This window comes from Cricetulus griseus, chromosome 3 (genome assembly GCF_003668045.3).
Source record: "Cricetulus griseus strain 17A/GY chromosome 3, alternate assembly CriGri-PICRH-1.0, whole genome shotgun sequence".
Classification (NCBI taxonomy): Eukaryota; Metazoa; Chordata; class Mammalia; order Rodentia; family Cricetidae; genus Cricetulus; species Cricetulus griseus.
In genome coordinates, this window is record NC_048596.1 from 59,688,392 (window position 1) to 59,710,013 (window position 21,622).

Consider the following 21,622-nt stretch of genomic DNA (forward strand, 5'->3'; position numbering starts at 1 on the left):
TGTGGCTGTATAACTTTTGTGTGTCCAGCTAGTCACAGGGGCTGCTCACACGCTTTATTAAGATGCACCCGGGACCACGACACCATCATGGAATGTGAATCATGGGACCTGGTCTGGCCTGGAGCACCAGGACCATCGTGGGCCTTGAGCAGACTGGGCCTGCCTCCAACCTGGCATCCATGCAGGGTTGGGGACCCTATCCTGTGTGAATACTGGAAGATATATGGATATAAAAACTGTCAAAGTTCCCTGGGCCTTTAGCCCTGGGTGCCATGCTTGGTTGGCACCAACCCTATAATCTGGTGACTGCAGCCACCCAAGCAGAGGCCTTAGGTACAGGGGTGGATCCTGGGTGCTCTGGCCTCAAGCTCTTCCCCTGCATTCAGCAGAGCACCAAGTCCTGCATGGGAAGTGGGTGTGGATGTCTCCCCATGGGCGGGTCCTTTGGCAGAGAAGCAGAAGCTGAGAGACCTATGCGCAGTAAGTGTCCGCCTTTACCACCTGGCAGTACATGGTCATGGCGAAGGTGAGGCCCAGAATCTGTGGAGACAAGAGGTCACAGGCCTTTGCCCATAGGCAGAAGAGCCTGGTCTTCAGCAGGCCTGGCTGGGCTCAGACTGGGCTTCAGGGGGCAGCCGGCTATTACCCAACTCTTGCAACTTATCCCCAGGGTAAGTTGTGTTCTGTACCTTAGGTCACACCTCTCTCGTACCTGGTCTAAGCCAGGCTGCTTACCCTGTTGTACCCACTGTCCTAGCTGTAGCCAAATGGATTATGGCTGCCCTGTAGGTCTGTCCCACTTAGCCTAGAGTGTCACACAGCCAACTCTCAGCACTACTATGGATGGCTATGAACCTAGGAGGAGAGAGCAGGGCCTGGAGGCATTGGGGTCTCAAGTGCCATCCTCATCCTGCACTGGGAAGTCCTGTCACTGCCAACCAGGGTAGCTGCTTGGCAGCATTGACTCACTAAGTAACAGGGAGCACCGGTAGCACTTGGTCCTTGAGATACCAAAGGTCACCTCCCCTAGTGAACTTCCTCTGAGACAATGGCTTCTTATAATCTGCATTGTTACCTGCCTGCCCAGGTCACAGGCTCCTGAGGGTAAATCCTCTGCCATTGTGTTCCCTGGTCAAGAGTACCAGGCCCAGCCCTGCCCAGCTCTGCTCACCTGCACCAGCGCCGTGCACAGTCCAAAGATGCCCACAGCTAGCAGGTTCTCCTGGAGCCAGGCCTTCACTGTCTCATAACAGGGCTGCAGGAGAACCAGGATCAGCTGGGGGACCCCACCTCTGCAGCCACCCACCAGAGGAGGGAAAAGCCCTTACCGATTTCCACCAGGTACCAGGTGCGTGTAACCCACAGCTGTCACTGAACTCCAGGCAGCAGGAGTCAGGCACACGAGTGGCGTTGTATACCTCAAACCAATCAGTATAATTGGAGACTCCACAGCAACGGAACTAGGAGCAGGAGGAAAGCAAAGGACTGGTGGAGAGGCAGCCACAACACCCACCCCCGCCTGCCAGTTCTGCCATACCAAGAAGGCTGCCCAAGCCTCACATCAGTCTGGATGATGCTCCAGGCGTTGGTGAGGCCCACATTGCCCTGTGTGCCATACAGATGCAGGCCCTTCTTCAGGTCTTGCTGGGCATAACTGTCAATCTGTTAACAGGCCACCAGTGAATACCCTCTACTTCAGTCCAAGACAGACACCATCCCTCATCAATACCACATGCCCCTCCCACCTGAATTTCTTGCCTGTTCCCCTTACCCTACCACCCAGTCATACCCAGGACACAGGCCCAGGCTTATATCCTCCCAGAATTCCAAGGACCCTGCTGCAGGCCTTTGCCCTCTCATCTCTAGGCTTCCTCTTGTTGGCTAAGGGAGGGCTGCAGTCTACTTGCATACAAGCAGACATGTCTGCTCTACAGCTGAGGGCATGGGCATCATTCCTAGATCTCCACTAAAGGAACCAGGGCACTGAAGAAGGCAATTCCAGCCTGTACAGAGTACCTCCTGTAGTCCTGAGGTACTTTTTCAGAAAAGAGGTCCTATGAGGAAGTCAGGGACACAGCTAGGAACATAGCACTAGCTATAACTCAAGATCCTCAAATCCGTCAGTAAACCTAACCAACTGTGTGACCAGACAGATAGGTATGGGAAACAACATATGACACGCAGTATGTACAGCAGTGCAGGTTGGGATGGCTGGGACGGAGTATGCTTAGCAACCTGCACTCACTGGAGGACCCTGGCCTGGTATCCTAGGAATTAAGACCACTGTGCCATCCATGCAACAGAACCACTACACAGATCCCTGGGTACTGTGTCTGCACTAAGTCTCCCAGCATCCTATGCACTGCCCATTTGCAGCAACATACCTTGTCACTGTAGGCAAAGAAGAGCACAGCAATGGTGGCTTCCAGCAGGAATACCAGCAGCAGCAGCACAAAGAACTGTAGAGAAGATGCCCCTTAGTCACAACTTGCTCCTGGAGAGTCCCAGAGCTTCCACTACACCATGGAACTCAGAGCCAGGCCAGACCATCCCCCTGAGCCTAAGTGGCCTGCTGGCCTGGATTCTACCCCTACACCTGATCTAAACATCCCCATGTGGGTATATGTCCCTGTTCCCCAGGCTCCTGCCCTGACATCTCTATTTGTGACTTCCACTACCCCCCCCCCATACCAGGGTATATGTTAGGCAAGTACTCTGCTGCTAAGCTCCATTCCCAGCCATAATTTGGACATTTCAAAGAGATCCCAAATATCACCTATTAGAGGCCTATAAACATTCTGCCATACACCCCTAGAGAGATGGGGGAGGGAACAGTTTGTTTCTACAAGAGTTTGAGGCCCTGAGCAAAACCCTACCCCAGGTAGTGGAAAGGAACCATTCAAAGCATCTTGACATGAAGCTTCAGTCCACCTGCCATGCCACTTGAGGCCTCTGCCAGGCACATTAATTTGTAAGTGCCTCCAGGAAACCTTTCCTAATTACCTGTGATTAACTTTATAAACTGTGGAGGAAGAAATAGCTTCCTTCCCATAAATATATTCCCGAGGCCAAATGGTGCTGTGAGATTTCCACAGAGGGTAGGAGCAGGGGCAGGTCCAGGACAGGAAGCTGGGGTAGAGCCACCACAAGGATGAGCCTCAGAACAGCCCGGTAAAGGCCACACATGTGGGCATATCTAAATTCTTGGGTCTGTGCCTCATCAAGAAAAGTCTCTCCAAACTGGTATGCTTTTTTTGTATGTGTGGTGCTGGGACTCAAACCCAGAGCCTCGTGCATATCATGCAAGCATTCTTCTAGATCTATAGCTCTAGTGCCCTCCCCCTTTTAAACTTTATTTTGAGATGGAGTCTTAATCTGTATCCCAGACTAGCCTGAATCTCATGATTGTCCTGCCCCAGCCCCAGCTATAATGTATTCTCTTGAGCGACCCCTCCAGCCCCACCTGGCCTGGAAACCCCGTAGAACCCTGGTGCTGAACAGGCTCCAGAGGTGGAGTTGGTGGCATAGTGAGCCGCACAGAGCAGCCCAACAACTCACGGTGAGCAGTAGGCACTTGTTCTCCTTGAGGGCCCCAATGCAGCCCACGAAGCCGATGGCCATAACGAAGGTGCCAGTGACGATGAGTAGATTGGCAGCCGACAAAGATGGAAATGAGGATGACAGGGTGGCAAAGTTTCCCTGTGTGGCAGCCAACCAGATGCCAACACCCAGGACACCACAGCCACCCAGCTAGGACCAAGGCAATGGAGAAAAAGAGAAAAAGGGTAAGGTGACTGGCAGGGTTCTACCCACAAGTTCAGGCCAATGCTGTCAGCCTGGGAACCACTGGAGACAGCTTGATTCCTGTGGCAGGGCACCACTCCTCAAATCCCTCCCCTTCCTCCCACTGACAGTTGTCTGTGGCAGAGTACACAGACAACTCCATATACAACCCCAATGAAACTATGCCTTCAGATTCCCTGCAGGAAGCATCCACCAACCCAATGCCTGGTCAGAAGGGACTGAATCTCCTCTGGCCCTCTGACCCTACAACCTTCCTTTCCCAACACCTTATGGAGGCCAGAGTGGTTGAGTGGCCCACTCAGCCATGTGGCCTCCTTGCCCTGGGTTTCTGGTGTCCTGGGCTACCCATAACCCTGAGCAGGGAAAGCCCTGGCTCAGCACACTTCTGCTCATAATCAAGTTACAGTAGCTCTTTGGTACCAACCAGAGGATCTCACCAGAGCACCTGCAACTACTCAGCCACCCACCCACTCTGAGTCTCATAACTTTTTCTTCAATTTGTTTTGTTTTTTAATACAGGATTTCTCTGTGTAATCCTGGCTGTCCTGGAACTCACTTTATAGGCTAGGCTGGCCTTGAACTCAGAGATCCACTTGCCTCCGACTCCCGAGTGCTGGCTCTCATCACTCATTTTTATAAAAACCCAAATAAGAGAAAGCAGAGAAGAAAAACATCTGGTGGTGGTTGACTCTAGAGAGGGCTCATCATAGCAATGGTGACAGGGAAATCTCATCTGTCTCAGGATACAGGGCTGCCATGGTGGTGGGGGAGCTAGAATAGCTCCACCCACACCTGAGGCCTTGTGTTCTGTGTCATTTGGGGAGGAGGGGTAATGCATTCCAGGAGGACCAACAGCTGATGAGCTATGGGAAAAGGCCTGGCAATCCAACAGAAAACTGGATAGGACATGGCACAGGAGCCCATGATGTGGGCTCTGATCCAAGGTTCTGAGTTCCAGGTAGCTCCTGGAGACACTGTGGAGTCATCAGGAAGCAAGGGAACCTGGAAAGGCTGGCGATATGGGAAGCTCTGGATCCTGGAGAGGGATCAGGGAATCTGCCTGGGGAAGGTGTGCATATGCTCTGGTTGACTTCACAGCCACAAGGTAGTTCTGGTAAGCCAGTCTACAGAGATGCCTCTTTATGATTTGAGGGAGCTCTGCAGGGCTGCCAGTGGCTGAGAGGTAGTGCTGTCTATGGTGTTAACCAAATAAAGCAGCTGGATGGGCCTGGGCACTCCCATTCAACCTGTGAGGAGAAGTCCCCCTACTGGAGATCTGGCCAGGTGATGTTCACTGAGTCACTCAACCACAAGGCACAGTATCATTCCACAAACAGAAAACTGCTGGATCTGGGAGGCTTCTCCAGGGCCATAGCAAGCAGGGCCTCACCTGTCTTGTGGGCTGTTCCCATGGCCTCCAACAGTTCCCAAGCATCAAGAGGCCTTCCAGGACCCAGTAGTGTGACTCACAGGTTATGGAAGGATCTCCAGGGCCCCCATACTGCTAAGCAGAAATTAATACTCTGCCTGCAACCTTGGACTGGAGCAGAACTACCGAGACTATGAACTGGAAAGAGCAGGACACCCCACCCTCATTCCACACTGTACTTGCCCTAGAAGAGCTGTAAGTCAAAAGTAGCAAGAGGCCTCAAGAGACAACAACCCATAGGTCTGACCACAGACATAACACTGTCCCAGAGGAGTCACATCTGGGAGGGTCACATCCAGGCTGAGCACTCACGCTTATGATGGCAGGTCCTTGAACAGGGGGGGGGGAGGTGCTGGTACAACAGCAATAAATGTCACTAAGACCCAAGCTGTCTGCATATCCGCCTCTGCCTTCCAAGGACAGCAGTCGGCTCGTGTCAGCAGGAAAGTGAGCTGTTGGAGTGCCCCTGGCCCCATGGGACCCAGAAGGGCATAGGGAGGACATTGCTGTGCAAAGCAGCTGACACCACTGGGGGTGGGAGAAGATGCCCCATTCCAGGAGGGGACAATCTCCAAGACCGGAATGACAGAGAGAGACCCCACACCCAGAAGAAAACGGGTCTCCTTCAATGACATGGTAAGACATGCTTCCCTCCACCCAGAGACATCAGGAAGGACATCCACTCACTACCAAATAGCCTCACTGTGACAAACACCAGCCCGGGTGCTTACCCCGCCACCCAGCGGTATTACATGCATTGTCACACATGAGCAGCACACCTGGAGCCACCACCATCCTAAGGGGCCACCCCTTTCACAGCCTGAGCCATTGCCAAACGCATGGGTGCACTAATGAAACCATGCATGTGGTTAAGAGTACTATACCTGCAATTTTGAAAATGTTTCAGTGCATGCAGCTTTTAAAACATTTTGGCAGGAAAATTACAGCTTCAAAGAGCAAGAGAAAATGGGTCCATTAGACTCAAGATGAGAAAGGCAGGACTCAGGGCTGAGCCCTGAGGGACTGAAACAAGGCCTCTCCTGAATCAAAACTGGGGATGGAGCTCAGACTCCCATCCCAAATCTACAGTGTAACCCCAGCATCCTGAGCCCCAAGACAGACCACTTCCCATTGCTAGCTCACTTCTCTGCAGCTGTTACCCCCAGGCTAGAGAGAAGCCTTGGAGGGAGGCAGAGGCCACTCCCCATAGCAGTCTAGTGAAGCTAGGGTCCTAAGAGACAGTAGCTGGGAACATCACCCAGGGGCAAGACCTCCTGCCACCATGGTCCTCCATCCTAACCTGGCTGATCTTCATGCAGCCTGCCTGGCCCCAAGCACAGCCTACCTCAGCCTCCTGCCAGGCACTCTGCTATGATACCCATGGCAGTCCCTGAGAGGTGTAATGAGCTGTTACCGAAGTACCACCCAGACCTGTGCACAGCAGGTGCCTTAGCCTCCAGCCCCTTGGATCAGCCTTAGGCTGAGTGCCACATGGTACTAGGTGCCCACTAAATGTGCCTGTCCAGATCGACAGAGGTGGGTGCCAAAAGGTCTCTGCCCACCTCCCCTCTAGCCATACAGCTCAATGTGGCAGATGGATGGGCAGCTAGCCACATCGTTGGTAGAGGTGGAGCAGCTAGACCCCCTGTATAAGCCAAAGCTATGTTCAGAAGCCTTTCTTTTGTTAGACTGGCAGGAATCTTCCCCATCTTTGCTAGGATGTTGGTTATCCCAGTGGGGTAAATTTGTGCACTTAAAATTGAATGAACACATGGGGATGTAGCTGAGTTAGTAGAGTGCCAAACATGCACTGAGTTAGTTACCCAGCGCCACATAAACCATGTGTGGTAGTGCACACATCAGTAGTCCTGGCACTTGAAAGATGGAAGCAGCAGGGTTAGGAGTTCAATGTCATCATAAGTGAGGAAAGATTGGGATAAGTGAAATTCTCTCTCTCTCTCTCTCTCTCTCTCTCTCTCTCTCTCTCTCTCTCTCTCTCTCTCTGTGTGTGTGTGTGTGTGTGTGTGTGTGTGTGTGTGTGTGCGCGTGTGTGTGTTTCAAGACAGGGTTTCTCTGTGTAGCTTTGGATCCTGTCCTGGCACTCTTGCTCTGTAGACTCACTTGAACTCAAGAGATCACCTGCTTCTGCCTCCCAAGTGTTGGGATTAAAGGCAGGCAACACCACTGCCCGGCTTGTCTCTGCTCTTCCAGAGGTCCTGAGTTCAATTCCCGGTACCTACATGGTGGCTCACAACCATCTATAGTGGGATCTGATGCCTTCTTCTGCCATAAAGGTGTGCATGCAGATAGACCACTCATATACATTAAATAAATCTTAAAAAATATAATTTGTTGTCTTCCAGCTCAGGACACCATCAGAGCCCCCAACATACCAAAGAACAGACAAGACTGTGACTTCTTGTAGGGAGCAGTTCCCTGCCACACACACACACACATCACAAATATAAGCTGTACCGGAAGCAAGGAGGTCTCCCAGTCCCTGAGTGTCCTGGTTCTTCCAAGGAGCTGGACAGAGCCCTTTGCCATTTCCTGGTCCCCTCATCCACCAGACTGAAAGTGTCAGAGGCCAACAATAGGACCACTGTCCATCAGATACCAACCATCTCAGCTCATTAAAAGCAATAGACAACCAAGGGCCTAGCAAGGTGTATGCCCTGCATCTTGCTGCCAGTGTAAATGGTGTGCCTTCCTCTGGGATAGTATAATGCAAGTACTGAGGCTGCAATGGCGACAGCCCAGGCAGAGCAGGGCCAGGCTGGGGCCTAAGTAAAGTACCCCTCTTAAGGAAAGACAAGTGGAACTTGTCTTCTGTGCCTCCTCCAGTTCAGGGCCTCTGCCCAGCTGGTTATCCATCTAGGGTCATCACAGGCCACCTAGGTAGGAGCTAAGGGGCCCTGATCCACACACCTTTCCTTTGGATCACCTTGCATGATCCAGTGTGGTCAAGATAGAGAATCTGAGACACCAAGAATACAGGACTTTCTCAGGTCACACAGTGTCTGGGTAGCAGGCATGACTCTGACCTCCATCTTGTCCATCTAAACAGACACTGACCATACTATGCAGGGAACAGCTGTACTTTGTGCTAGTCTGAAGACAGGAGAGGGACACCTGCCTGGAAGCACTAAAGGAAGGGCCTCAGACTGGCCAGTGCATGTATGGGAAGGGCCAACTAGCATCTCTAGCATCTGGACACAGAAGAGCCATGAGAAGGTCCTCGCCTTGCTGAAGAGCTCAGCCCCATTCAGACTAGCCCTAGCCCTTAACACCACAGTAGCTGCTCAGGAAGGTGGATGGGTCCCTGAGCCCAGAGCAGGGAAGGGGAGGGCAAAGGAGAGAAGAGACAGGAAGAAGCAAGCTTCACTGACTCCCCTCCATCCCAGGGGACCTCAACTTCCATTACAGGAAGAGCTTTGCTGGCAGAGGCCCAGCTGACAATGCAGCCTCAGAGGCTTGAGACGGGGGTCCCAGGAGCTGTTCAGCCCCCACTCCCTTACTGCCAGTGGCCAGCACCCAACACCACCTATCCACTCAACTGTGTTCCAAGGGCCATGTACTCAGCCCACTTCCCTGAGGCACCCACAGCCCCCACCAGCTAGTTCTTACCCTGTGCACACCTCAATACCAGGTTGGCCAACTGCCCAGTAGAGTTGAGCATCACTGCTTACTGACAGCCTATTTGCTGAAGGAAGGAAAGGGCCCCTCAGATCCCCACACAGGTCTAGGGGTCAGTGCAGCTCTCACTCTGGTTGTAGGGTTAACTCTAATAGGGAAACTGAGGCAGGACACATAGCAGAGGCTGGGGTCCTGTCTGTAATCTTGCCTTGTAAGTGGCAAAGGAGTCAGGGTCTCAGGTAGGGGTTGCTCTGGTACTCCCACCCACAGCCTGTCACCAGCAGGAGGGGGATTTAGTTCACAGATACCAGGGACAATGTGGACTGACATCATACTGACCAGACCAGATGGATGGACTCTCACATTTGCTAGTCCAGACGGACTCTGCCAAACCCAGCACAGGCACTTCCAGGCAAAGCCATGCTGTTCACAGCACCCTTCACATGGTTGCCTCCAACCCCTCACTGGGAAGCAAGCTGGAGGGAAAAGCCATGATGGTGTTGAGGCATGCGCTCCTGTTTGCAAGGCTGGAGGTCCATGTGGATAAGAAAAGGGAACTGGGCTTTTCAGCACAGTTGTCCAGGAGGGTGCTGATTGTTTCTTTCTCTGGTAGAGGATGTTATCCACTGCTCAGTGGAATGTACCTGCTCTAGAACAGGTGGGCCCTTCTCCCTGTGTCCAGATCAGGAAGAGGGCAATGAATGGGGGGACAAGGGCTGCAAGAGCAGCCTCAGACTCCCCAAACCAAACACTACCCAGCTGCTGCCCAGCCCCCACACTCCTTCTTCCTAACCCCCTTCTGAGGCTACACTGCCTGCTACCATCATAGTGACCTAGAGCTGTCAGGTCTGGTCACTGCTACACTGTCACATTGTCATTTGAAGTTCCTGGGCCTTTTCCACCTGTCATACTGTTGCCTACAGTCATCCTCCTCCCCGTTGTCACAATGTCAGAAACACCCTGACCCTGTGAGCCATTTGCTACTGACCACACACCGGCCCACTTGAGTCCCTCAAAGCAGAAGCATTCACCTTGCATGGACTGGTTACAGCTTCAGCTCACACTATCGCTGATGCCCACCTGGTATGTGAGTATTCCCAGACCTGGCCCATCCCTTAGGAGCCTCTGGCAGAGAACTCTTGATGGGGTAGGAGGAGATGGGACAGGTAGGGCAGCAGCCTCCTTAGGCCATTGCCCACAGGCAGCCCAGGGTCCCAGCAAATCCTAGCTCCTGTCCTGGGCCTGGGCTATAAAAATAGGGAGGTCAGGAAGGTGGACCTAGGTTTCTGCACATTTGACTTGAACTGAACTGCATGCAAATGAGCAGCAAGTGGGGATCCCAGTGATGCCCCTCATTCTCTCACTCCCAAACTCCCTCACTCCCAGCCACACCCCTCATCCTCAGTCACACACACCCACTCCCAGAAAGTTGGCTCAGGAACCAAGGTAGAGTATGGAATGACCTTGGGCACCATTCTCCAAGCTTTCCAGCTGGTAAATGTAGCTTCAGGCCATGCCCAGGTAATAAAGGGTCACCTCTAATCAAATCCAGCATCCTCTGCTCAGACTCCAGGCTCAGTCAAGCTCCAACACCAGGTGGCAATCAGATGTGACACTCGAGTGGGGGTGAGGGTGTGTGCAAACTGTCCTCCATCTAGACTGGAGAGGGCTATCTTCTGCTCTACCATCATGCAAGCCCCATGTCTGAGCAACCTCAACATACCCCAGCAAAAGTTGGAGTCTCTGCTGAGGTGGCAGGGAGTCAGATGCCACCTATGCCCGTGGAGAGTCCGTGGCCAGTGTCTGTGATACCTCCCTAGGCTCTACTGGTCAGGCAGTACACATACCCTTGATCTTCTGGATCCTGGGGGTCCAGGACCTGGTGGAGCAATCTCTCAGAGGGGCAGAGTGGGAAGGGGGGTGAGGCAAGGACGTAGGCTGAAGGGGAAGGGCGGGGGGGGGGGGGGAGTTGAGGAAGAGGCACCGGTGGCTCAGTGCACAGAGGCGGTGATCAGTTCTACGCCTGGAGCCCAGGAGAGAGGCAAGGCTCGGTAGCGACCGGTCCTGTGAGCACGTGCACACACACCCTGTCTCCACAGCAGAGAAGAGGGCTCTTGGCAGCCACTGGCAGAGCAGCGAACCCCAGTCCTTCAGGCCCCCACACTCACCCAGAAGAGCAGGTTGAAGGCGAACATAAGGTACTTGACACCCTGGAGGCAGCCGCGCGCCATGCTGCAGCGCTTCAGCTCTAGAAGGAAGATGAAGGAGAGGTCTAGGTAGAAGACCACATACTTGTTGCCCTTGGGAGTCGTATAGCGCGCCTGGGCCGCCTTGGGGCCAGGGTTCGTGTGCAGGCCGAAGAAGCCGCCGCCCGCATCCCCGGCGTCGCCAGCGCCCGCTTGCCCATACAAACTGCTGCAGCGCCGAAAGGGGCCTCCGCGCGCGAAGCCCGGCTCTTTGCTCTCCGGAGAAGGGCTGCGCCGGTATGTGGACTCGTCCGTGCTGGAGCGGCGCATCGCGCTGGGGAGGCTGGGCTCCCGCAGCCAGGCTCACTGGCTGCGGCCGTCTTCAGCGATCCGCGCCCGCTGCCGCCGGACGCCCCATCCGCACCACACCAGCAGGCTCCCGCCCCTCCCGGGCCCGCGGTAGCAGCGGGCGCGCAGCTTGACTCCCACCCCTCGGCCAGACACCTGCGGGCCGGCCCGCTGCGCCCCGAGCGCGCCCGGCCAATCCAGCACGGCCCCGCCCCTCGAGGACCCCGCCCCACCGGCCAATCGCTGCGACCCCGAGCCCCCGCCTCCTCGACATCCTCCCGGGGTCTCCGAGGAAGATACAGCTGAAGGACAGGGGGAGCGTTTGGGGGGGCTGGGCAGCGAATGAGACCGCAGTAGTTCTCGGCCCCAAACCTACACCCCAGACCACCCCCAACAGGCCCGCCGGCCATTCTGCAGCAGATCTCCAACCGCACGAAGGATCTGCAAAGCTCCAAGCAAATGAAGCGGTGACCCAATTACTGTTGGTGGCAACTTGGGCTGCTCTGGCTTTCAAGCGCCTTAGGGAGCCTGTGGTGCCTGGGAGGGTGCGGTGTCCATGAGATTTTCTAACTTAAAAAAGAGAATTCAAGAACCAAAGTAGCTGAGGAAAGACGCCAAAGAACCCCAGACGGCCCCCTGCTGGTCCAGAGTGCTCACTGAATCAACTCAGCCTCAGGTCCAGTCCATTCTCCTAGGGGTAGTGGGAGCAAACCCAGATTCCATCAGAGCCATGGGCCATTTTGAGAGTCCCACTGGTGCCATTCTATAACTGCATAACCAGGGGCCTGGAATTTCACTTTGACCAGCTCAGTGAGAAATCAGCCTATGACTAATGAACACCATCCCAGGCAGACAAGTACATGGTAAGTGGCACCAATGCCCCTTGCGGGTGTGCCCAGATACATACTAGCCCATCAAAGATGGGGGATGATGGCCCCTTGACGGGCCACATCCACCAATCTCTGAGCCCCAACACACCAAAGAATGCAGATCATAAGAACCACAAAGTGTGGGCCAGGTACTAAACATGGGGCCACGGTTTCCCATCTGATCTGCAGCCCACAGGACAGGAAGGAAGGCAGAACAAGGAGAGCTTTAGCTGAAGGTCTCTGAATGAGGCAGCAGAAGAGGTCGCGGGAGGAATGAGGAAAAGAGAAAAGTGAAGCATGCCCATGGACAGCTCTTAAAGGGGCTGTGTCTTAGCGGAAACCCCATGCCTAAATGAGGTCTGCAGCTCCCAGCCAAGCACCTAGGTTCACTGCACCAGCCTACTGCTGCCCCCCAGAGGCACAATGGGAAACTGCAACCCCAGCCCGCAAGGCTGAGTGCTGAGGGTTCCAGTTTTTGGGGTGAGTACATGGGGGTCCCCAGAGTGCAAGATGTGTGCCTGGAAGTACCTGCTCAACCTGGAGTTTACCTCAGCCCCCTACCTCTCCACTCCCCTTAAGTTTTCTTTGATGTTTCTGGACCCCAAGAAAGGGACAGAACTGGGTGGGACCACATCCCTAACCCAGCAGAAACCACAGCCTGCAGGCTCTGCCTAGAGAGCAGCAAGCAGCTGATGACTCCAAAAAAACCTTGTGACCCATCGTCTCTGGTCTTCTTCCCTTGGCTTGACTGAGTCAGATACACACCACTCAGGGCTGAGGTGGAGTGGTGCCTATATAATGTATTATGCATGTAGGCCATGCAATACAGTGTCTAGGCACCAGTCGGGAGAGGAGAGCCACAGGGCCCAGGAAAGATCCAGAACTGACCAGAAAAGCTGTACCACCACCACCAAACCATCACCCATACTGACATCACCCCAATGAGATTAGGTATCAGACCACTCCTCCAGAGGTGAGCCTGAAGCCCTGGGTCAAAAACATATGGCTGACCTCTCAGCAGTATATAAATAAACCTAGTCTACTTGGTCACCTTTGTCACCTTTATCCCCTGGACCTGGGGCTGGGGTTGCAATTCCCCATGATGTACTCTAGAGGCATTATCTGGAGCTGTGAGGAGACCAAGAGTCAGAATTACAGGCTAAGAGATTACAGGCAAGAGAATCCAGGAGCAGCCATCCTGAACCCCAATTCTCTCCCCCCAGGGGTGGCTGTGCTAGTTATTTTTTTGTCAGCTTGACACAAGATAAAGTTACCCAAGAAGAGGGAACCTCAAGCAGGGTGGTGGTGGCGCACACCTTTAATCCCACCACTAGGGAGGCAGAGGCAGGTGGATCTCTGTGAGTTCGAGACCAGCCTGGTCTACAAGAGCTAGTTCCAGGACAGCCTTCAAAGGGGGGGACCTCAACTGAGAAAAATGACTCCATCAAATTGGCCTTTAAACTGGGTGTGGTGGCTCACACCTTTAATCCCAACACTCAGGAAGCAGAGGCAGGGGGAATATCCAGGAGTTCAAGGCCAATCTGGTCCACACAAGTTCCAGGACAGTCAGGGCTACATAGAAAGATCTTAGCTCAAAATTTAAAAAAAAAAAAAAAAAAAAGCTGGGTATGCCTTAATCCAAACACTCTGGAAGCAGAGGCAGGTTGATCTCTGTGAGTTTGAGGCCTGCCTGTTTTACATAGTGAGTTCTAGGACAGCCAGAGCTACATAGTAAGACCCTGTCTCAAAAAAAAAAAAAAAAAAAAAAAGGCTTGTAGGGGATTGGAGATGACTCAACAGTTAAGAACACTGACTGTTCTGGCAGTGGTGGCGCACACCTTTCATCCCAGCACTCAGGAGGCAGAGGCCGGCAGATCTCTGTGAGTTGGAGGCCAGCCTGGTCTAAGAAGCAAGTTCCAGGACAGCTAGAGCTGTTACACAGAGAAATAACATAGGATGTCCTTCTGTATGCTGTGAACGTGTGGCCTGGGGACCAGGTGGGTGGAGAGAAACCAATCAAGTGGGACCAGGCTCGACAGAAACGTCTCCATCTACATCTGGCACCCAATCTGGGGCTCTTGAGTTCCCACATAAAACCTAAAACAGCGTTTTGGAAAAAAAAAAAGGGTGGGTAGGGGGTCCTATAATGCATAGATGAAGCTGAAGACAGCTTCCTGGTTCTCTCATACAGGCCATATTAGGGCTTGAGCATAGCATGGCAGATTCACACAGAGACATTTCCAGGTTGTGCAGCACACTGCATGGCAGATTTAGCTTTTACTCAGACAAAAAAGGTTTATGGGCAGCATGTTGCACAGTGCTCTCCAGAATTAACTCCCAGTGGTCCCAGAGCTGCCAATGAACATACCTCTGCCATGTTGGAAGGACAAGAGAAAGGAACCAGAATCCAGTGCCCCCACAACCATGCTGCCTAGCACTTTAAACTCTTCTGGTCAAAAAAAAAAAAAAAAAAAAAAAAGATTACAGATATACAATAGGACAGATTCAGACATAAAAAGGCCTCTTAAACTGGTCACAGGTCACAGTGTGTTTAATAAATGTATATAGGCTTGGGAAAGAGAGGATATAAGATAGACAGAGTCATAAAAGATGGCCTTTGGTTATTTGGTAGGCTATGGATGAGATAGATATATAGGATTTTTGGAGACAGGGTTTCTCTGTGTAGCTTTGGAGCCTATCCTGGCACTCACTCTGTAGACCAGGCTGGCCTCGAATTCACAGAGATCCACCTGCCTCTGCCTCCTGAGTGCTAGGATTAAAGGTGTGCGCCACCAATGCCTGGCTATATATTTTTAAAAATATAAAAATAAAGGATTAAAAGACAACTATTAATCTCATATTTTACATTGACATGGATTTTTGTATAATGATACAAATTTAAAGTTAATTTTGTTACAGTATATATACATATATTTCTACTCTTGTTTAAGGTATTATGTTTATACACTTCATTTAAAAATGTAGGGCATTGGTGGTGCATGCCTTTAATCCCAGCACTCAGGAGGCAGAGGCAGGTGGATCTCTGTGAGTTTGAGGCCAGCCTGGTCTACAGAGTGAGTGCCAGGATAGGCTCCAATGCTTCACAGAGAAACCCTGTCTCGAAAAACAACAACAACAACAAAAATGTAATGTATAGGGCTGGAGAGATAGCTCAGTGGTTAAAAGCACTGCTTGCTCTTCCAAAGGTTCCGAGTTCAATTCCCAGCAACCACATGGTGACTCACAACCATCTGTAATGAGATCTAGTGCCCTCCTCTGACCTGCAGGCATACATGCAGGCAGAACACTGTATACATAATAAATAAATAAATAAATCTTAAAATTTTAAAACTGTAATGTATAATTAAGATAGTTGTGTCAGGTTTTCTAGAAATACAGAGATTATTCTTCAAACTTTTCAAAGACCTACAGATTATGGCATTTAAAATGGTTTATTAACTTAGGGCTTTTCATGTCAATGAGACACATCTACTCCTGGCAGCACCAATTACTTCAAAGAGAATGATGGGAAAAAAAAAAAAAAAACATTAAAAACTCACCCTTCTTTTCCCTTCCACCTCTGTTCCCGGCTGGCCAACACCTACCCCTCCCTTTACTCCGTTTCCCCAGTAAACTCCATGTGGGTTTTGCTGGGGGAAAAAAAAAAAAAAAAGCAGCAAAAACCTCCTTATGGAGTTTGCCTTCAATGTGACAAGACTAGCCATTTGGGCAAGAAACTGCTCTTGCCTAGACTGCTTGACTGTGTACTGTATAAAAATGGACATATAGAACCCACAAGAGAGTGACTGTTAAACTTGCCAAAATAAGGCAGGATGGTTCTTCAGGGTTCTTGCTTCACAGAAGATATTGCCAGACATTCTAATTCTACAGGATACACAAAAAGGCAACTGACAAAACTTTGCCAGTATAAGGCAGAACTGATCTTCAAATTTCCTGCTTCATTAAAAAGTCTTCCAGATACTATGGGACTGTAGGCTGAAAATGGATACCCAAATGTTACAAAAGAATTTTGAGTGACTGTCCAAGCAACAAGATGTCTTTATCAATTGTAGAGTTTTGGAAGTTGCTTACAATGTACTTCCTGCTTACTTAGGTAATATTATACTCCTTCTGGGATCTTTGATGGAGTTGAAGACAGATGGTTATAGTTTTTCTTAGTTATGATAAAAGATAAACAACTTTAGACTCACAAAGATAGGATAGATGATAGGAGTATTTTCTTTAAATTTTGCCAAATGTAAATGGACTACATATTATAACTATAATTCTTGCTTGATAACTGTTTTGTTATATAATTTTTCTATGTTAAAGTTAAAACCTTCCTTTTTTTATTTAGACAGAAAAGGAGAGATGATGTAGTATGTCCTTCTGTATGGTACAAATACATGTTGCTTTTATTGGTTGATGAATAAAGTTGTTTTGGCAAATGGCTGAGCAAAGTAAAGCCAGGTGGGAAATCCAAATATAAACAGAGAGAGAGACAGAGAGAGGGCAGAGTCGAAGAGATGCCATATACCCACTGGGGAGGCAGGATGCCAGGGTATCACTGGTAAGCAACAGCCACGTGGTGATCCACAGATTTGTGGAAATGGGTTAATTTATAAGAGCGAGAGGTACCCTGTAATAAGCCTAAGCCATTGGCCAAACTATTATATATATATATATATATATATATATATATATATATATATATAGTATCTGAGTGGTTATCTTTTAAAGCTGCTGCAGGGACCCAGGGGGCAGAGAGAAATTAACCAAGTGGGACAGGGCTAGACGGAAAAAAGTCTCCATCTACAGACAAACCCTGTCTCGAAAAGCAAAAACAAAACAAAAAGCAAGCTAAGTAAGCCATGAAGAACAAGGCAATAAACATTGTTCCTCCTTGATCTCTTCAGTTCCTTCCTCTAGGTTCCTGCCTCAATTTTCTGTTCTGACTTCCCTTCATATTGTACTGTAAGATTAAATCTCTCCAAATTGCTTTGGTCAGGCTGGAGAGATGAGTCAGAGGTTAAGAGTGCTGGCTGTTCTTCCAGAGAACCCAGGTTCAATTCCCAGCACCAACATAGCCGCTCACAACTGTCTGTAACTTCAGTTGGGGGGGGGGGGATCAAACACCTTTACACAGACATATATGCAGGCAAAACAATTTACAGAAAAGATAAAATAAATCATTTTTTAAAAATTGCTTTGGTCATGTTCATCACAGCAATACAAATTAATTACTGCTGGGCAGTGGTGGCACACACCTTTAATCCCAGCATTTGGGAAGCAGAGGCAAGCGGATCTCCTTGAGTTTGAGGCCAGCATAATCTACAAAGTGAGTTCCAGGACAACCAAGGATACATAGAGAAACCCTGTCCCAAAAAACAAAACAGAGGAGGAGAGGAAGGAGTAGAAAGTAACTAACACAGCCAAAACTCAAAGGGGATAGGAAAGGCTCCTCCCCAAGAGGTGCCGAAAGTTCTTGAGGCAATGAAGAGCCAGTTTGGTTTCTGCACTGAGCCCACCCAGCATTTGGATGCTGGCCTCTAAACCATGTGCCACTCTCCTGCTTAGAAGGCCCTTTCTATAAAACCTACATGAATATGAAGTTTGCTGGTTTAGCAGACTTCAGGACAGTCATGTGAGGACCAGGTCCATTTCTGCTGCCAACTACAGAATTCACAGGGTGTGTTTTGCAAGCTGATCAATAACAGTAAAGGGCCAAGGCAAGGCCACCCATCTGAGCCAGGAGGGGGTGCCTTCCTCAATACCCTGGCCTAGTGCCCAACCACCATAGTCTGAACATGGGGGCCATCTACCAGCAGGGCTCCTGGCTAAGGCCATCCTCAGTTGTGAGTAGTTACAGATGGGAAGTCTGGGGACGGGCCAAGGAAACCATGAATACCCACCTGGCCAGAAGAGATTCCCAATCAAAAAGAGACCTGCCCAAACTCTAGACAAAGTTTGACCATGGCTGCCTGGGGCAAATAGTTGCCAGCAAGCAAAGCAAGCCACCTTTGGACCTCTCAGTGGGGTGGCAGCATGAATTGGGCCAGAAGCTTGTTTGGACCCGAGTAAGCAACCACTCCGAAGCACTGCCAGCTCAGGAGGGAAAGGAGAAAGCAGAGCACACACACACACACACACACACACACACACACACACACACACACACACACACACACACACTCTCACACACACACACACACACTCTCTCTCTCTCTCTCTCTCTCTCTCTCTCTCTCTCTCACACACACACACACACACACACATACACACACTCACACACTCACTCACTCACTCACTCACTCACTCCACCTCCCACCCTGGCCCTAGGCTGAGAGGCTCCACAGCTTCTTTGAGGAGGCAGGGAGACTTGTGCCAATCCAAACAGGCTGTGGTGTCTGCCTTCCTGTTGTGGCTTTAGCCCCTGCAGGGCCTCAGTGCCCGCCCTAGACCCCCACCCTGGGCAGGAGCACCACAAATTCCTGGTCCAGTAGGCTGACACCTCCCACCAAGAAGCAGGGACTGAGGGCCACACACAGCCTAACAGGAGCTCCTGGACACTGAAGACACACCTCTAGCCTCCCACCACTTCAGGGACAGAGCTAGAGCTTGGGTGCAGGTCTCAATGGGTGAAGACAGCAAAGGGACCCAGTCTTTCTCCCTGGGCTCTGGCCACCCCAAACAACACCTTCCCTATATTTCCTGCCTTGCCCCTTTAGGTATTTCTGTTAGAGCTCCTGGGGCAGTGGAAACAGAAGGGACCTAATTGAGACCCAGGGAATGCTTACGGTGTGAACAAAGCACACCCACCCCAAAATGCTAGGAACCTCCAAGCACTGAGATGGTCCCAAGAACCCCAGCCTCAACAGCCGAAGAGCTTCTTGAGTTAGTCACTTCGGTTTCAGCCAGAGGCTCCAGGAGCTATTTAGACAGCATGTACTGGACACATGCCACATGTATGACCTGGGAGTTAACTATAGGCGTGTGTATATTCACACACCATACCCTAAGGGTGACAGACTGTCCTACATGAGCTAGCCAGAGGGCATAAGGCTGGAGTTCCTGGGGAGAAGTCACTTTCACCCCCTTCCCTTGGTTTATGGCCAGCCTTAAGTGGAGGAATTGAGACCCTCCCAGGGCACCCTTCTGGTCCTATCAGAGGTTTACAAATGGGGAAACTAAGGCTGTCATCTTAGTGCAGGCGGTAAAGCCAGCTGAAACCCAGCTCAGTGCTCCAGACCACACAGTACAGCACCCTCTTTTGGCTGGCTGTTTTCAGGGCAACACCCAAGGTAGGAGGGGCTGGGCGGCTATAACTTCAATCATGGGTTTCCTCCTTGTCCCCTGCCCTGAAGTGACCCCTCCTCTGGCAGGAACTGTGGCAAATGGGTTAGAAACTGCGTATGGGCACATCTCCTTCAATATGCTCTCCATCCTCCACCAGAGGCTGAGCACCCATTCTCATAAAGACATTGCCAGTCCAGAGACCAGTCGGTTTGTACTGGGTGAACACTAGCCCAGCCGGCAGGTACAAGTCACCCACATCTGTCTCCCACCACAGTACCACAACAGTTAGGGAAAGGTAGGGGCAGAAGCTGAGCCTGGGATCCTGGCCAGGGCTCTGGAGGGAAGTGAAGCACAGCATCCACCCGCCACACAAATACACAAATACACACACACACACACACACACACACACACACACACACACAGAGAGAGAGAGAGAGAGAGAGAGAGAGAGAGAGAGAGAGAGAGAGAGTCCCACACACCCCTCTGTGGTAATAAGCAAAGCAAAGGCTGGGCAGATAAGCAACAGCCTGAAGTTCTCTAGCCTGGGCCATTTCTGGGAATCCAGGGAGCTGGAGCAGGAACTAGGGGAGGAGAGGATGCCACCACCCACAATAGGCACTGGAAGCTGGTGGGCTTTGGAAAGACACACACACCACAATACACTACACTACATACACACACACACACACACACACTCTCACAGGAATTCTAGGAATGTCAACTTGGCACAGCCTTCACTCCCCAACTCTCCCTAAGTAAACAAGTCTTCCAGAGGCAGGACCGAACTGAGCCCCTCCTCCAAGAAGCCTTTGGCCTCCACCCCATCCTTGGGGCCCACCCTACCGACCAAGTCCTAACCCACTCCCCTGCCACCCTCACCTCTGACCACCAGCAGTCTTGATCTGTCCTGATCTGGAGTCTGATCCCAGGCCACAGTGACTCACAGGCCCCCACTGCCCCTCTGGCCAGGGCAGGATGTTGGGGGAGGGGACAGGACCGGGAAGTGCCTAGCTCGTGGCTCTGCACGTGGCTCCTTGGGGGACGTCAAATATTGCTAGAGAGGCTGTGCAGGGTGACAGCGGGGGCATAACCACCAAGTTGGGCAGTGGCTCGGGCCAGCCACACGCAAGATCCAGAGGGCCCTTCTTGACCTCTTCTGCAACGAAGGAGAGTACAGCTTTTGTACTCTCCACAGAGGAGAGGCTTCACTCTAACCAGACTTCAAACTTCCCAAGCTCTACGGATCTTTCCAGCTTCTCACTGCATGCTGCCTCGTCCTCCCAAGGACGTCCTCCCTCCACCCCCGGCCCCGCACAGCAAGAAGGCGCTGCGGTGAGGGTGATATAGTCCCCAAGACTCTTCCCTTAAGTCCTTAGGTCAACTCCAGGTGAGGCAGTCCTGTGGCCCCCAGCGGTCCCGCAGGCAATCTCCGCGTCTGAGCCAAGTCTCTCAGGAGAAAAAAGTTAGAAGGCCTGTTCATAGGGTGCCTCCTACAGGACGCCTTCCCGGACCACCACCCTGCTCTCTCCTCGGGGAAGACTTTCCTAGTTCCTTCTCAAGAAAGGAGAGGACTGCAGGACGCGGGAGGACGCTGTCGGGACCCGGGGCACAGTACGGCCGACGGTTCCGCAGCGGCGGAAGGGAAGGGACGTCCCAAACTCCGACTCTAGCTGGGCACCTCGGGTAAGGGCTCCAGACCGAGACCCCTTGGAGTCCGGGCCAGGAGGCGGGAAGACCGCAAGGCCCCGGCCGCGCCACCACCACTTGTTGCCATCATCGAGCCGGCGGGACCCCAGCCCGCAGACCCGCCGTACCTGCGCGCGCCGCCGCTCCGCGGAGCAGCTGTCAGTCAAGCAGACACGAGAAACGCGAACCGCCGGCGGAGCGGCCCTTTCGGCCTTGCTCGGACGCCGTAGCGCCGGGATGTACCACCACGGAGGGAGGGGGCTCCCGGGACGCTGCTGCAGGCACGCAGGCTCTAGGAGTCCCGGGTGGGCACGAGCAGAGATCACCGCAGCTGCAGGGTGCTCGCGGGAGTGGGGGCGGGGCCGC

The 21,622-nt window shown here is 51.9% G+C and overlaps 1 protein-coding gene across 4 annotated transcripts; it reads right to left on the bottom strand.

The window, feature by feature from the left end:
- On the bottom strand, positions 1–21,610 carry Tspan4 (tetraspanin 4). Of its 4 annotated transcripts, none has more exons than XM_027408934.2 (8): positions 21,385–21,610; positions 11,038–11,117; positions 3,559–3,750; positions 2,385–2,459; positions 1,561–1,662; positions 1,329–1,460; positions 1,172–1,255; positions 1–540 (listed from the first exon to the last, which is right to left on the bottom strand). In XM_027408934.2, exons 2-8 carry the CDS (start codon positions 11,098–11,100, stop codon positions 472–474), a joined length of 717 nt encoding a protein of 238 aa, XP_027264735.1. In that variant the 5' UTR covers positions 11,101–11,117; positions 21,385–21,610; the 3' UTR covers positions 1–471. The 4 variants fall into 4 exon arrangements, with proteins under 4 accessions (XP_027264735.1, XP_027264734.1, XP_035297990.1 ...); XM_027408933.2 differs by lacking the exon at positions 21,385–21,610 and adding an exon at positions 20,450–20,604; XM_035442099.1 differs by lacking the exon at positions 21,385–21,610 and having other exon boundaries at positions 11,038–11,400.
- Between the last annotated feature and the right edge of the window lie 12 nt (positions 21,611–21,622).